The sequence below is a fragment of the Phascolarctos cinereus genome, unplaced genomic scaffold (assembly GCF_003287225.1).
Source record: "Phascolarctos cinereus isolate Bilbo 61053 unplaced genomic scaffold, phaCin_HiC Scaffold_4;HRSCAF=312, whole genome shotgun sequence".
In the NCBI taxonomy this organism is placed as follows: domain Eukaryota; kingdom Metazoa; phylum Chordata; class Mammalia; order Diprotodontia; family Phascolarctidae; genus Phascolarctos; species Phascolarctos cinereus.
The window spans coordinates 307,188,713-307,203,512 of NW_027555847.1; the positions used below are offsets into that span (position 1 = coordinate 307,188,713).

Sequence of the window (14,800 nt, forward strand, 5' to 3'; positions counted from 1 at the left end):
TTAATATCTACAATTCAATATTTTAGACATATTATCTAAAAGAAGGAAAATTACCATGTTCATTTCAGTACAGTTAAATGAACATTTAGAAATGTCTGCTATTTAGAGCATGCACACATACACACATACACACAGACACACACACGTGTGTGTGGGGGGGGTGTGTGGAGGAGTTGCTGTCACTCAAACAATAAGAAATATTTGTTCATTTGAATTGACCTATTGCAGGGAGAAGAGGGAGAAAAATCCATTTTCCATGAGTATCATTATGAGAGACTTTATATTAAGTTGATTAGAACTTCTATACATGTATTAGAGTATCTTAGGACTATAACATTGTATTCTACTTTCTATCCTTGTAACAGACATGTGCATATTACATCCTTTTAATTTTTCAGTTCTGTAGTGGGGAAAGACTTCAATTTTAAAAGGCCAAGATCACCCATTGTATCCTGGGTCATGTTATCTTGACTCTTGTCTTACCATTGAACTCTGATGACTCTGGTGGAGAAAGTGAGGCAGATAATTTTGTGTATCTTTGTCTCATTTAAACTCAATTCACTTGCAAGTCATGAAATCATGCTGGTGATGTCAATGGTCCTCTTCGAGAATGAATTAAGAACAACAATGAATCCTGTAGCAGTAATCTCAATTACTGAAATGGATCTATGCACTTACAGACTCAGAAATTCCCTCCATTGATGAAGCACATATCTGAGTGCCTTGTCCATACTGTGCAACTCTTGGGTCCCTCCCAAATATTTCCCATACAAGATCCATTCAATTTTCTGGAGACCTCGTTCACTTTTCTATCAACATAGTAAGAGTGTCAGTGTAGCATTCTACCCACTGACCTGTCACTACTTACTCTATACATATGACCAGCCCCTCTCTTTTCATACAGTTCTTTGATAACATCCATTACTCCTATTCTTCAAGTCACTTGCTGGCTATGTTGAAAGCTGCTCACATCAACCATGCACCTTTCCATTGTCCTCTGTGTAAAGAGGAAAAGTTTAAAAAATAGCAAACTGAATAGATCTATTATTTTTCATGAGCAATTAATCTTGTTGACATTACTTATATGAAAATGCATAAAAAATGCCTGCGAAGCATGGTGTTGAATTCAGCTGTTCATTAATATCGATCAAATTCTGTTCCCACTTTGTTAGCAGCTACTTAAAGATTACCTACAAAAGTATTACAGCCTCTATTGATTTTAAAACTCACTGAAGCCTCTTGTGTTTTAAAAGTGAGCTTACAAGCTTTTGCTTTTAAGAGTGATGTTTACAAACTTTAATGTCTGATCAAAGGCTGTGAATCTTGAAGACTATGAACCAAAAAAATAATAATAATATCTTTCACTTTGATTGTTTTGACTATATTGAACATTACAAGTTTCCTACAGTTTTGTTTTCTAATAATCAAATATAATGATAATTCTTTGAAAAACATTGATGGGGAAAAGAATTGAAATAGCACCTCATGTTTCTTTAAGTTTTACAGATTTTAAATGACTGACAAACTTTCTATACATTTTTCAAATCATCTTTATTCTTTTCCTCCAATAGAATTCTACTCCCATGTCTCCTTGGGGCATTGATATATGACATTGGGTTCTAGACAGCTACCTCAAGAGAGCACAAATTCTAGACATTCCTACTTACTTAGAAAGTTTAGTAGGAAGGACATCAAGACTCACCATAGATAAATCCTGAAAGGCCCATCACCAGAAATTTGGACACTAAGTGATGATTTTCCTGCCTAAAACAAGTAATAATCATAACCTGATCAAGTGCAGAGGTATTATGATCTTCAACAGTAGAGAGATTACCTACAGTAGCTGTCCATTGAACATTCCATCAATATCCCAGATGCATCATAAACTCAACAAGTCCTAAATAGAAATGATGTTTTCCCCAAAACTCTTCCTGCATCCCTATTCATGTTGAGGGTACTATTATCCATCTAATCACTAGATATGAAATAGAGTAGTTATCTGTGACACTTCCTTCTCCTTCTTCCCCCATTTCTAATCATGTACAAGGTTGTGTTGATTCTACTTTGACAAGATCTCACGAATACACCCCCTCTTCTCCACTCACATAAACTCCTTCCTAGTTCTGGCCTTTAATATTCTCTTACCCAGACTATTTCAATAGCATCCTCATGGGGCTGCTCATTCCCAGTCTCTCCCTATCCCCCAGCCTTCACCAATTCATCTTCCACAAAGCTATCCAATTGATACCACTAAAGATAGAATGAATCAATAAGCATCTTATTAAGGACCTCCTAAGTTTTAGGCATTGTAGAAACAAATGCAAAAATGAAATACTACAGGCACTCAAGTAACTTACAACCTAGCCTGGGGGATCAATGTGTATGTTTACATATGTAAGTATGTGATAGATACAGTGTAATTTTAGGGGGGAAACATGAGAAGATGGAGGGGGGACATGAATCAGGAAAGGCTTTATTTAGAAGTTGACACTTGAATTGAGATTTTAAGGGAGCTAATAATTCTAGAGTAGAGGTCAATAGGTGGTGCCTTCCATGGCTGCGGTAGGGGAGGAAAACCAGAGAAGAGCTACATAGGAACAGAAACTGGTTATAGACTAGTGACAGTGAGGGAAGAGAGAGAACACCTGTTTTGTTGGATGGGAGAAGGCATGAAAAGGGGGTAAGGTATGGATTTAATCATAACATTACCTTGATCAACAAGTTTCAGTGGTTTCTTATTGTGTCAAGGACAAATGTCTCTGTTTAATATAGACTTTTTTTTTTCACAATTTAGCAACAGCCTACCTTCCCAGGCTTATTGAATATTATCCTGCTTCTTTCATTCTGTGTTCCAGACAAACTGCCTGCTTATTGTGCATATGACTTTCCAACTCCCTCCCAATTCCATGCCTTTATAAAGGATCTTCTCCCATCCTTGGAACATGTTCCCTTCCCATCTCCACATTATAAAAGCCAAACCTCTCCTCCTATCTTTTTCCAGTCCCCAGTTTCCAAGGCCTTCTCCACTCCCCCAACAAATTACTCTGTCTTTAATTTACATATTGATATTTACTGATCTGTCTTCAAATTGTTTTCTCCTTCATGTCAAGGGTTTTCTTTTTTTTTTCCTTTTTCTATATTTGTATCCCCAACACCAGTCACTGGGCCTGTCACAAAACAGGCCCTTAATAAATGCTTCTCAGTGAATGAATGCATCCTACATGTATACATCTTTTCTCCTAAATATTATTCTGATATTAAGATGTCTACAAATCTACCAATAGCTTATTATGACAGCTAAGGTGATTTGAAGCAGTCTTAGCCTCACTTATTATAGGCATTGTCAAGCAGATAATAATACTAGAAATAAATGCCCACTGGTTTAGGAATAAATCATATTCCCAGGGAGTTTTGCCTTAACCTTGAGATTAAAATAAAGCCTGAATTTGCCTGATAAGCTCACCTGTAACAGGAATAATCTTTACTAGCATTTCCCTGTCATAGCTTCTTTTCCCAAAATTCAGGGGAGGCCCAAGTCCCTTCTCCTTCCTTTATCATTAAAGATTATCTTTTCCAAAAAGAAGACCAAGGTGTACCTGAGATTTGATTGACTTGGCTTCCCTTATGTAGCTTCCTGGTCAAGAAAAGGCAGAAAAAGTCCCACCCACTTCTAGTCTCAGCCTCTCTGACTTGGTGGATGCCTGGGAACACACAAGTCACCATGTCTTTCATCATCTCCCGTCCTGCTGTCTAGATTTGTCTCTATGTGGAGAGGAAGAGATCTGTGTCAAGAAGCTATGTGCTACTATATACTTATTGCATATATTTGCTTTATTAAGACAAAATAAATACCATTTTGTTCATTTAATTACAACATAAACTTTGAACTATGAAAATACTACTATTAAAACTACTGTGATATCACCCCTCCAAACCCTTTGTATTTTTGGAAAGAAGGGAAGCTGTGGAGCATAGCTATATAGAGCAACAGACAACAGGATCCTACACCCATGGAGATATGAACAAATCATATAGAAGGCGTGTTGAGCCAGATTTTATATTATTGAAATCAAAGCTAATGAGTCTTCATTACTTATCATCACCATTATCATCTATCATCATCAACAACAAACAATTATTAGTCAATTACTATATGCCAGGCACTGTGCTATCAGAAATGCAAAGAAAGGCAAAAACTTGGCTCCTGCCCTCAAGGGGCTTGAATTTTAATGGGGAAGATAACATGCAACAATTATGTATACTCTGTTCACAAACATATGCATTCATATACTCACTACCTCCCATTCACTATCTATCTACCTAGTAATCTCAAAAAGAAGTAATCTTAAAGGGAGAGAACTAGGAGATGATGGGAAAGGCATCCTGTAGAAGGTAGGTTTTGAGAAGAGTCTTGAAGGAGAGAAAGAAAAATCCAAGGGCAAAACTGCCATAATTAAATGATGCTTTTCCAGTACACACAGAGAGGAGACAGGCAGAAGCCTGCAAACATTAAAGAAGAGGGTTAGCAAAAAACAAAGCAAAAGAAAACAAAAGAAAAAAACTTGCTGAGGAATATGCCCCATAGAAATCTTCTAGTGCATGGACCAGGTGTAATACCAGGGTAGCCTGGAGCCTAAAAGTGTGTGCTGAATCATGGAGAAGGGAGCCCATACCAGAATCCACCCAGGGAACTTTTGAACCAATAGCAGTGTCACTCTGACAACAAACTCAGAGCTCAGAGGCCTGTGTTGTTTCTTTTTTTAAAAAATTTCATTCATTTATTTTGATTTATCAACAATCACTTCCATATGCTTTTGAGTTTAAAATTTTTCTCCCTTTTCCTCCCCACCACCCTCCCCAAGATGGTGCACAATCTGATATAGGCTATACATTTACATTCCTATTAAATGTATTTTCACATTAGTGCAGTTGTAAGTAAAAATTAAAATCAATAGGAGGAATCATCAGAAAGAGGAAACAAAACTCAACAGAAGAGAAAAAAAAGTAGTGATTCAACTTTCACAGTTATGATTACTATCTGTGGTTTTTTTCTCCATCCTTTTCCCCCTGTTTATGCTTTTTTTCTTTCTTTCCTTCCCCTCACCAACTTTGCTTTTGACCACCTCCTTTCAGTCTCTCCTCCCTTCTATTATCCCCTTTCCCTCTTCCCCTTTGCCACCACTTTCTTCCCTCTTCATCCCCCTCCTTTTCTTCCCCTTTTCCCTCCTACTGCCATAGGGCAAGTTAGATTTCTTACCTAACTGATTATGTTATTCCCTTCTTGAGCCAAATCTGATGAGAGTAACATTCAAACAATGCTCACCCCCCTCCCTTCTTTCCCTTGCTGTAATAGGATTTTCTGTCTTTTCCTGTAATGTAATTTACCCTTGTCTGCCTCCTCCTTTTTCAGTACATTTTCTAAGATCAGACTAATCCACTTACTTGGATCCATTTAACCCACTTGATTAGATTTTTTTTTATCATTACATCAAAGTCAACTAATATCCACCCCTTTATGTATACTCCTTTAACATGGTGTAATAACAACAGTTCTCAAGAGTTGCAAGTGTCATCTTCCCTTGTAGGGATGTAAACAGTCTGCCCTTTATTAACAACATTTTGTATCTTTCTGTCCCATTTACCTTTTTATGTCTTTCTTAATCTTGTACTTGAAGATCAAATTTTTTGTTGAGCTCTGGTCTTTTTATCAGGAAGGTTTGGAAGTCCCCTATTTAATTGAATATCCATCTCCTCCCTTGAAAAATCATGCTCATTTTTGCAGGGTAGTTGGTCCTTGACTGCAATCCAAACTCCTTTGCCTAAGGAATATCATGTTCCACACCCTGCGGTCTTTTAATGTAGAAGCTGCAGGGTCCTGTGTAATCCTGACTGTGATTCCATGATATTTAAATTGCTTCTTTTTGGCTGCTTGCAGCACCTTCTCTTTCATCTGGTAATTTTGGAATTTTGCTATTATATTCCTTGGTGTTGTCAATTTGGAATCTCTTTCAGATGGTGAGCGGTATTCTTTCTATGGTTATTTTACCTTCTGGTTCTAGGACTTCAGGGCAGTTTTCCTTTATGATTTCCTGAAAGATACTGTCCAGGCTCTTTTTTTCATCATGATTTTCAGGTAGTCCAATAATTTTTAAATTGTCTCTCCTGAATTAATTTTCCGGGTCAGTTGTTTTACTGATGAGGTATTTTACATTTTCATCTTTTTTTTTCATTTTTTTGTTTCTGTTTGACTGATTCTTGCTCTCTCATAGAGTCATTAGTTTCCATTTGTCCAATTCTAGTTTTTAACAGATTGTTTTCTTCTGTTAGTTTTTGTACTTCCTTCTTCAATTGGCCAATTGTGTTTTTAAGGGATTTGTTTTCTTCAGTATACTTTTTTTCCAGTTTGCCAATTGTATTTTTTAGGGACTTGTTTTCTTCAGTTTACTTTTTTTCCTATTGGCCAATTTTATTTTTTAAGGACTCTTCTACCTCTCTCATTAGACTTTTAAAATCCTTCTTGAGCTCTTCTAAGAAGGCTTTTTGAGCTTCAGACCAGTTCATGGTCCCTTTGATGTTGCAGTTGTGGGTTTGTTGACAATGTTGTCCTCTTCAGAATTTCTGTCTTGATCTCCACTCTTCTTATAATATGAATCTATAGTACGTTTATTTTTACTCATGGTTTCTTTATTCCCTTGTCTTTAAAGAGATTGAGCTCTCCTGTTGGGGAACAGAGGGCACTTACCCAAGCTTCTTGTGTTGGGAGCCTAGGTCTTGTTCACTGGCTTTGTGTGCTGGGGCCTCTTATGTTGCAAGTTGGAGGCTGTAGGGTTTTGGCAGCTTACCTCATGTTGGGCTGAAATCAGCGAGGCTGGAACTTTCAGGCAATTCTAGGTTGCCTGCTTTTCCTTTCCTTTAGCTTTCTTCAGCTTCTTTTAGATGGGTGTTGCAGAGTGTTTATTTGCCTAGGGCCCCTTGCAGTGCTGCCTCCCTTGTTTCTGCTAATGCACTGGGGGATTCCTTTGTGGTAGAGTACTGAGGCACCTGGTGGTTTTCTGAGCTGGTTTCCACCTGTTCCCCCACCCTCACTGAGGCACTAGGAGGTCCAGGTGTTGGTGTTTGCCTGCTCTGCCACCTGGGCTTCACGATCTCCTCCTGGTTGATAGTTGGGCTGCAGGGTTCTGATAGCTCAACTGGTGTTGGGTTGGAATCAGCAAGGCTGGGACTTTAAGAAGACTCTACGTTGCTTTTTTCAGCTCCTTTCAGATGAATACTTCAGGGTACTTACCTGCCTGGGCCCTTTGTAGTGCTGCCTCCCTTATTTTTGCTATGGCACTGGGAGACCTGTGTGCTTGGCTGCTGTGCTGCTGTTCCCCATCTTTCTTCTAGTTCAGCTGTTCCAGAGTTTGTTTGTTTTTTTCCTAGGGTGATATTTTCTGGGTTTTCAGAGGTTGATAGGGGAGGGTGAGAGCGACTACCTTTTTACTTCACCATCTTGGCTTCTGGAAGCATAAGTCAGGCCTGTATTGTTTCAAAACAGATAGTAAGGTATGCTCTTAATTTGAAGAATCCATGTAGACAACTCCAGTGCAGACTTCTTTATGTCATAAATCAATATTATATCTTCATTCCCAGGGTAACAGTCAGATCAAGTGAATATAACATAAAGTGATTCCATAGCAGTTAGATGAAATTGGATGTACTTGATTACATATTTGCCAAAGAACTAAGATATCTGCATTTATTACAAAAGATTGCACATGCTAATAGCTTGTCACCTCTAGTTTGCTGTTGTAACTAAATCTTTAGTTTTGAGTTTTGAACAATGTCAATTAGAGTGAAAATATTGTGGCAACATAATGAGTCTAAAGTACTTGGTAGAATGAGTAGCTCAGTGAGCACAAAATCTAACCAACAGCTTTTAATTATAAAAAATTGTCTGGTATCTAGATGTAAATTACCACCAACCATTGCTATTATAACTTCCATTGCTCCCAATCCTATTTAAATTTTAAAGCTGGAGCAATCCTATGATGGCAGGATCACAGAATTGTAGCTGGAAGGGACCTTGGCTTTAGATTCCATTTGGTTCAAACCTACCCCCTCATTTTTCATTAAGAAACAAGAGTTTCCGGTAGGTTAAATAACTTTCCTCTATCATTACCCTGATAGTGGAAAACTCAGAATTCATATCCAGGTTCTCCTTGGACTTTTTAGACTTCTAGTTCAGTTCTTTTTTTTTTAATTACACCACATTGTCTTCTTTTTTTATTCTCATCTTCTATCTCTTCAAACATATTACTGCATCTTGATGTAGACATTTAAAGTCCAATAAGAAAATATTGAACATTTTACTGAAATGAATTATTTTCCACTGTATAATAAATACACAGGAAATAGAGCACAACTAAAGTAAAAATATTGAAAATGACAGAAAATTCAAATGGTGAAACAAACTGAATTCAGTGATATATCTATAAATATAAAACTGGATCATTATGTCATAATGTTTGATGTTTAAGGATTTTTAAACCAGTTTTTCTTCATTCTATATCTATGCTTACATGTTTCTAGGGAGGAGAGTTAAGCTACCTTTAGTAGGAAATTAGATGGTTAACCTGATGGTCTCTAGAGGGTTAGTATCACAGTGGGGGATGAAAAGAAATTTATAAAGATTGACAAGAAGGAATATGGACAACCTTGAAAATAATGATTAGAAACACAGTGTTATTACTTGAGATTTTCATATTTGCATGCTGCGCTTTCACAACCTTGGTTAGATTTCATGCTGTTGGAGGGCAAGGGATATGATTTTTGTTTACTTTTTTCTCTTTCTCTCTTTTCCCATCCTCTTGCCCTTAATTTCTAAATATACTACACACACACACACACACACACACACACACATATATATATATATATACATATATATGTATGTATATGTAATGTATATGTGTCTGTGTGTGTGTGTGTGTGTGTGCCTGTGTGTGTGTTTGTTGAAACAATGGATTGGTACAGATGGATGGATGGATAGATGGTAGATGGATTGTAAAATGGGATTTGGTTGTTTTTATTAAGATGACACCATATTATTGAGAGTAAATCAAACAAAGTTTAACACATTGAGAGCCAGCCCGAACTATCTGACTCTGTCTCTGACATATGTGTGTGTATGCATATATGCACACATATATATGCATATATATACACAGATACATATGTACATGTATATATACTTTCATTAAATATTTCTCAATCACATGCAAATTATTAATAACTTTTTTTTTAAGTTGAGCTTCAAATTCTTTCCCTCCCTTCCACAGCTCTGACTTCCTTGAAAAGGCAAGCAATTTGAAATTGATTGTATATGTGAAGTCATTTAGCATGGTTTTTCAAAAATACCTGATCACTGAACAGGACCTGAAATAAGATGGCCTGGTGTCCCTCTCTGACAGCAGCTATTTGGCATCTCTAATTTGGTATTCCCCTTTAAATTATGCATTCTTGTCTTTGCCACTTTTTCAAATCTACAATATGACCTTATTAAGTCTACCATCATTCATTCATTCAGTTAGTCAATAAACATTTATTAAGAGCCTACTACTTGTCAGGCACTGTGCTAATCTCTCAGGATACAAAGAAAGGCAAAAGACAGTACCTGCTCTTAAAGAGCATATAGTCTAATGAGAGACATCATTCAAACTGCTTCATACAAATAAGATATATACAAGATAATTGGAAATAATCAACAGAGTGAAGGAATTAAGAAGGAATAGCAAAGTATTCCTGTAGACGATGAGATTTTAGCTGAAACTTAAAGGACTCCAGGGAAGCTAGGTGGTAGAGATGAGGAGGGAGAGAATTCCAGGCCTAAGAGAGATGACCAATGAAAATATCCAGTAGAGGAGCAGCGAGGTGGCACAGTGGATAGAGCACCAGCCCTGGATTCAGGAGGACCTGAGTTCAAATTTGGCCCCATTGCCTAGCCAAAAAAGAAAAAGAAAAGAAAAGAAAAGAACTAGAAATGAGAAATGTTTATGACTTGTGCAAGAAATAGTAATGTCACTGAATCCCTGGGTACATGGTAGGAAGTGGAGCAGAGATGGCAGTATAAGGTGTGAGAATATTGGAAAGATAAGGAGGTCAGGTTTTGAAGGGCTTTGAACCAAACAGAGGAAACAGAGAACTATTCATTTTATCCTGGAGGTGATTGGGAGCCCCTGGAGTTTACTGAATAGTGGAGGTGACGTGGTCAAACCTATATTTTAGAGAAACCATTTTGGCAATTGAATGGAGAATGGACTGGAGTGGGGAGATACTTGAGGCAGACACCAACCAGTAGGATATTGTAATGATCCAGGAATGAGGCAATGTGGGATTGTACCAGGGTGTTGGCAGTGTTAGAGGAGAGAAGACATATGCAACAAATGTTATGAAAGTAAAATTGGCAGGTCTTGGCAATAGATTGTATAGAAAAAGATGAAAGACTGTGGGAAGTTGAGATTTACACCTAGGTTCTGAGCCTAGATGACCAGAAATTTTGATTTTACCCTCACCAACAAAAGGGAAATTAGGAAGAAGGCAGGAATTGGCAGGGGTGGGCCTGGCAGAAAGATAATAAATTAGTTTAAGTTTGGGACATGTTGAGTCTATGGGACTTCAAGTTTTGAGATGTCTAATAGATCATTGGAAAGGAGAGTGTGGAAGTTAGAGTGAGTTTGTGGATAGATTAGTAGATCTGACAATCATAAACATAAAGATAATAATTGAATCTATAGAAACATTCAATCTTTTGCCATTCACTAAAGTCTGTTATCTTCTCCAAGCTATTTCTAGCTATACTAGAATCTATGATAAACTACATTAGTATTGTCCTCCACAAACCCCAAGACTCCTTCAACTTCAGATTAGCCTTTTGAAATATATCCATCACGAATTTTATCCATTCATGATTTTAGTTTACACAGTGCTTCTGGAGAAAAAGAGCTGAAGCTGGCAGGGCCTGGATCATTAGTAATTCTGTTGTCCATTTTCAACCTGACCCCTGATGCTATTCACCAAAACTTTTATCCACCACTCAATTATTCTGTTCTCTCAGATAGGCTCAGTTCCCTTCTGCTGACCCCTACACCCAAATTCCTGCCCTTATTCTCAATGAATAAACTTATCTCTCTTCTTATATAATTTTTCAAAGAAAATTGAGACCACCTCAGATGAATTCTTTCATATTCCTCTGCCTTCACTTTGGCACAAAGCTGACTTCAGATTATGGGTCAGAGATATAATTTAGAGTTCTACAGGACCTCATCAATTGTACTTTCCAGCCTTTTATTTTATAGGTGAGAAAACAGGTCTAAATAGGGAAATTTACTTACTTTAGCTTTCTTTACTAACCTAAGGTCTATAGTTTCAAATAGATGAAAACTCAATAAACATTTAATAAGCCACTACTTTATGCCAGGCACTGTGCTAAACATGAGAGATACAAATACAGAAAAAAGAAAAAGGATTCCTACCCACAAGGAATGCACAATCTAATGGGGGAAGAAAACACAAAAAAGAAAATGGAAAAGGGGGCATGGGTAAAGTCTGTGACTCAGAGGGAATGATGGAGAAGTCAGAGAATCTCCAAAGTAGTTAAGCCAGGAGAGAAATGAGATGTCTGAATTCCCTTTTTAGATGGAGGGTATGGTGTTCTTGGCCACATACTGCAATCACAGGGGTGGAGGATAATGATGATGTGGAGTAAGTACTAAAGGACGTTGCAGTCTGATGAGGTTTTTCCAGTAATGAGCTTCCAGAGTCATGGTAAAGAAGGCAGAACAACCTCAAAGTAGTGCAGCTAGAGTATAAATGAAACAAATCTAGGGCTCATTCCACCATACTGTATTGTCTTTACCCTTCCCATTGCTATTAGATAAGGGCTTATCTTTTGTTCTCTGAGAATAAAGACCTATGGTGTGGACTACATAGATCCCTGCCTAATCTAATATCTTATTAAAATAATTACCACTCTTTTTGTTTTTTCATTTACCTTCTTCAATTTCAATCTCTCTCTCTCTCTCTCTCTCTCTCTCTCTCTCTCTCTCTCTCTCTCTCTCTCTCTCTCTCTCTCTCTCTCTCCCCCTCTGCCTCTCTTTTTCCCTCTCCCTGTCCCTTTCCTTCTCCCTCTCTCCCCCTCCCTCAGTCCCTCTCCTATTTCTTCCTCCTCCCTACCTTCTCCCTTTTTTCTTTTATTCTCTACTATCTCCTCTTCTCCCACTCTTTCCCTACCTCTCCCCTTTCTCTTTCCCAGCTTCATCCCTTACACAGCACAGTATCATAGAAAACTAAAACAAAAAATGGAGTCAAGAAAACCCAAGTTTAGCCTCAGACATTTACTAGATGTGTGTCCCTGGGCAAGTCACTTAACCTCTTTAAAATGGGGATGATACCCTTAGATATGGTGAGGATAAAATGAGATAATATTCATAAAGTACTTGTAAACCGTGTTACATGCTAGCTCCTATTATTATTGGTCCCAACATTATATATATATATAAATATATATATATATACATATATATATATAAATATATATATATACATATATATACATATATATATATACATATATATATATGTTAGCCATTAATAACATGCTTATAAAATTTGATATAACTCATTCTCCAGATCTTTTCTGTGGCATTTGATAATTTTGTCCCCATTTACACACACACATATACACATATATATTGCATATGTATATATATACATATATATACATACATGCATATATGTAGATATATAACACATATACATGTCTTTGTACATGTGTATAAAATTTCATATAACAATTTCACTATCAAAGAAATTTTTCTTTATCCAATTATCTTTATGATGAGCTCAGCTCTCCACTTTGAGTATTTTAACAGTTTTCCTGAAGCATGGGAACAAAATCATTTTGTTTCTATAAACTAGTGGGTGGCATAAGGCAAAGGGTATTCAGAACTTCTTGAAAGAGACACTACGATTCAAGAATATTTTTAGTCATACAGGAAAAGTTAGATCTGAGAAAAGAAGATCACCAAGGAAGTAACCCAGGACTCCTGCTTTAAATAGGGCACACTGACATGTGGTTTATTATGGTCAGATGATGTTGCTTTTGAGTGTTTTAATAAAAACTAATTAGTAAAAGTATATTTTAAAATACACTGTGGCATGTAGAAATGAAAAAGAAAACAAGAGCAACAACAAGAAGTTGATCATTGTGTTCTATCTTTCTTCCAGGTCCCTGCCTTCCTAACCCATGTCATAATGGGGGAACATGTGAAATCAGTGAAGCTTACCGAGGGGATACTTTCATAGGATATGTGTGTAAATGTCCTAGAGGATTTAATGGGATCCACTGTCAGCACAGTAAGTCTTTTTTAAGGATTTCACTAAATGTGTGGTGTATAAATCCTATTTGTAAGATTTATGTGTTACATACCAAATATGTGAACATGTACTGGATACTGTGAATACTTGGTGATTTTTTCAGATGCTAAGTCAGTGTGATTTAGTGGCTAGAGTAGTAGATTTAGAATCAAAAAGACATGAGTTCAAATCTTGCTTCAGATCCATGCCAAGTAATCTTGGGAATTTGACTAAATAACTTACAAAATCTCTTCTAACTCTAAATTTGTGATCTATGATAATATGAGTATGCCTCATTACTTCAAAATATCTGTGATCCCAACAGTGCCGACTCTATTTCAATATAAACTGTCCATAATAAATAATTTCAAAACAAAAAATCATCTATAATTACCTTTTCATTAATGAGGCTTTCTGAACTCAGCTAGGGTAGGTAGTCCTCAAACAACAGAACCATTAGTGTTGTTATTGTTCAGTAATTAGTGTCATGTTTGACTCCTTATGACCCCATTTGGGGTTTTCTTGGCAAATAAATAGAAGTAGTTTGCCATTTCCTTCTCCAGCTTCTTTTTACAGATGAGGAAACTGAGGCAAACAGGGTCTTCCTATCCCCAGGATGAGTGCTTTATCCACTAAACCATTTATCTGCCCAGACCCATTGGTGAGGGGGTCTATATTTGAAGCTCTACCAGAATGATAGGAATTCCTAGAGATTGTATAACTGTGGTGTTGGAATTCAAATTTAGAGAAATAATAAATTGCTTTAGGGCCAGAAATATGGATTTGAGTCATGCCTCTCTGCTAAGACTCCAAAGGCAGTCCAAATACCCTCAGAAAAGTACCCCTCAGAGGAACAAGCTTGACCATTATGCCATCATTAAGTTTCCCTTTACCACTCAGTCCAATATGAAGAAGATTGAGGACAGCAACACCCTGGTCTTCATTGTGGATGTCAGGACCAACAAGCATCAGATCAAGCAGGTGGTAAAGAAGCTGTATGACATGGACATAGCCAAGGTTAACACACTGGCCTGATGGAAAGAAGAAAGCCCGTATTGGACTCGCTCCAGACTATGCTGCTTTAGATGTTGCCAACAAAATTGTAATTGTCTAAATTGTGTCCAGCTATCCCACCTCAAAGACCCAGAGAAATATCTCTAGTAAACTGTACAAGTCCTTTATGATGAATAAGGGAATGAAATAGATAACCATTCCATGGGATACAGAGACAGGAATAAATTGTGATTTGAGAGAGTACCTACCTTAATTATATTTTAGACTTGAAATGTTTGAAATACCACACCCTCCAAATTTAGCTTTTGAATTTGACCACATTCAAACTATTTCCCTAGCCATTCATTATTCAAAAACTTCCATCTAGTGAAAATTGATTGTTTAATAGTCC

General features: G+C 37.1%; 1 protein-coding gene across 1 annotated transcript in view; it reads left to right on the forward strand.

Moving 5' to 3' along the window:
- The window catches only part of EDIL3 (EGF like and discoidin domains 3), a 579,426-nt gene that overhangs the window by 268,150 nt on the left and 296,476 nt on the right, over nucleotides 1–14,800 (forward strand). The window contains 1 exon segment of the mRNA XM_021007989.2: nucleotides 13,267–13,395. Coding sequence (XP_020863648.1) covers nucleotides 13,267–13,395 — 129 coding nt within the window.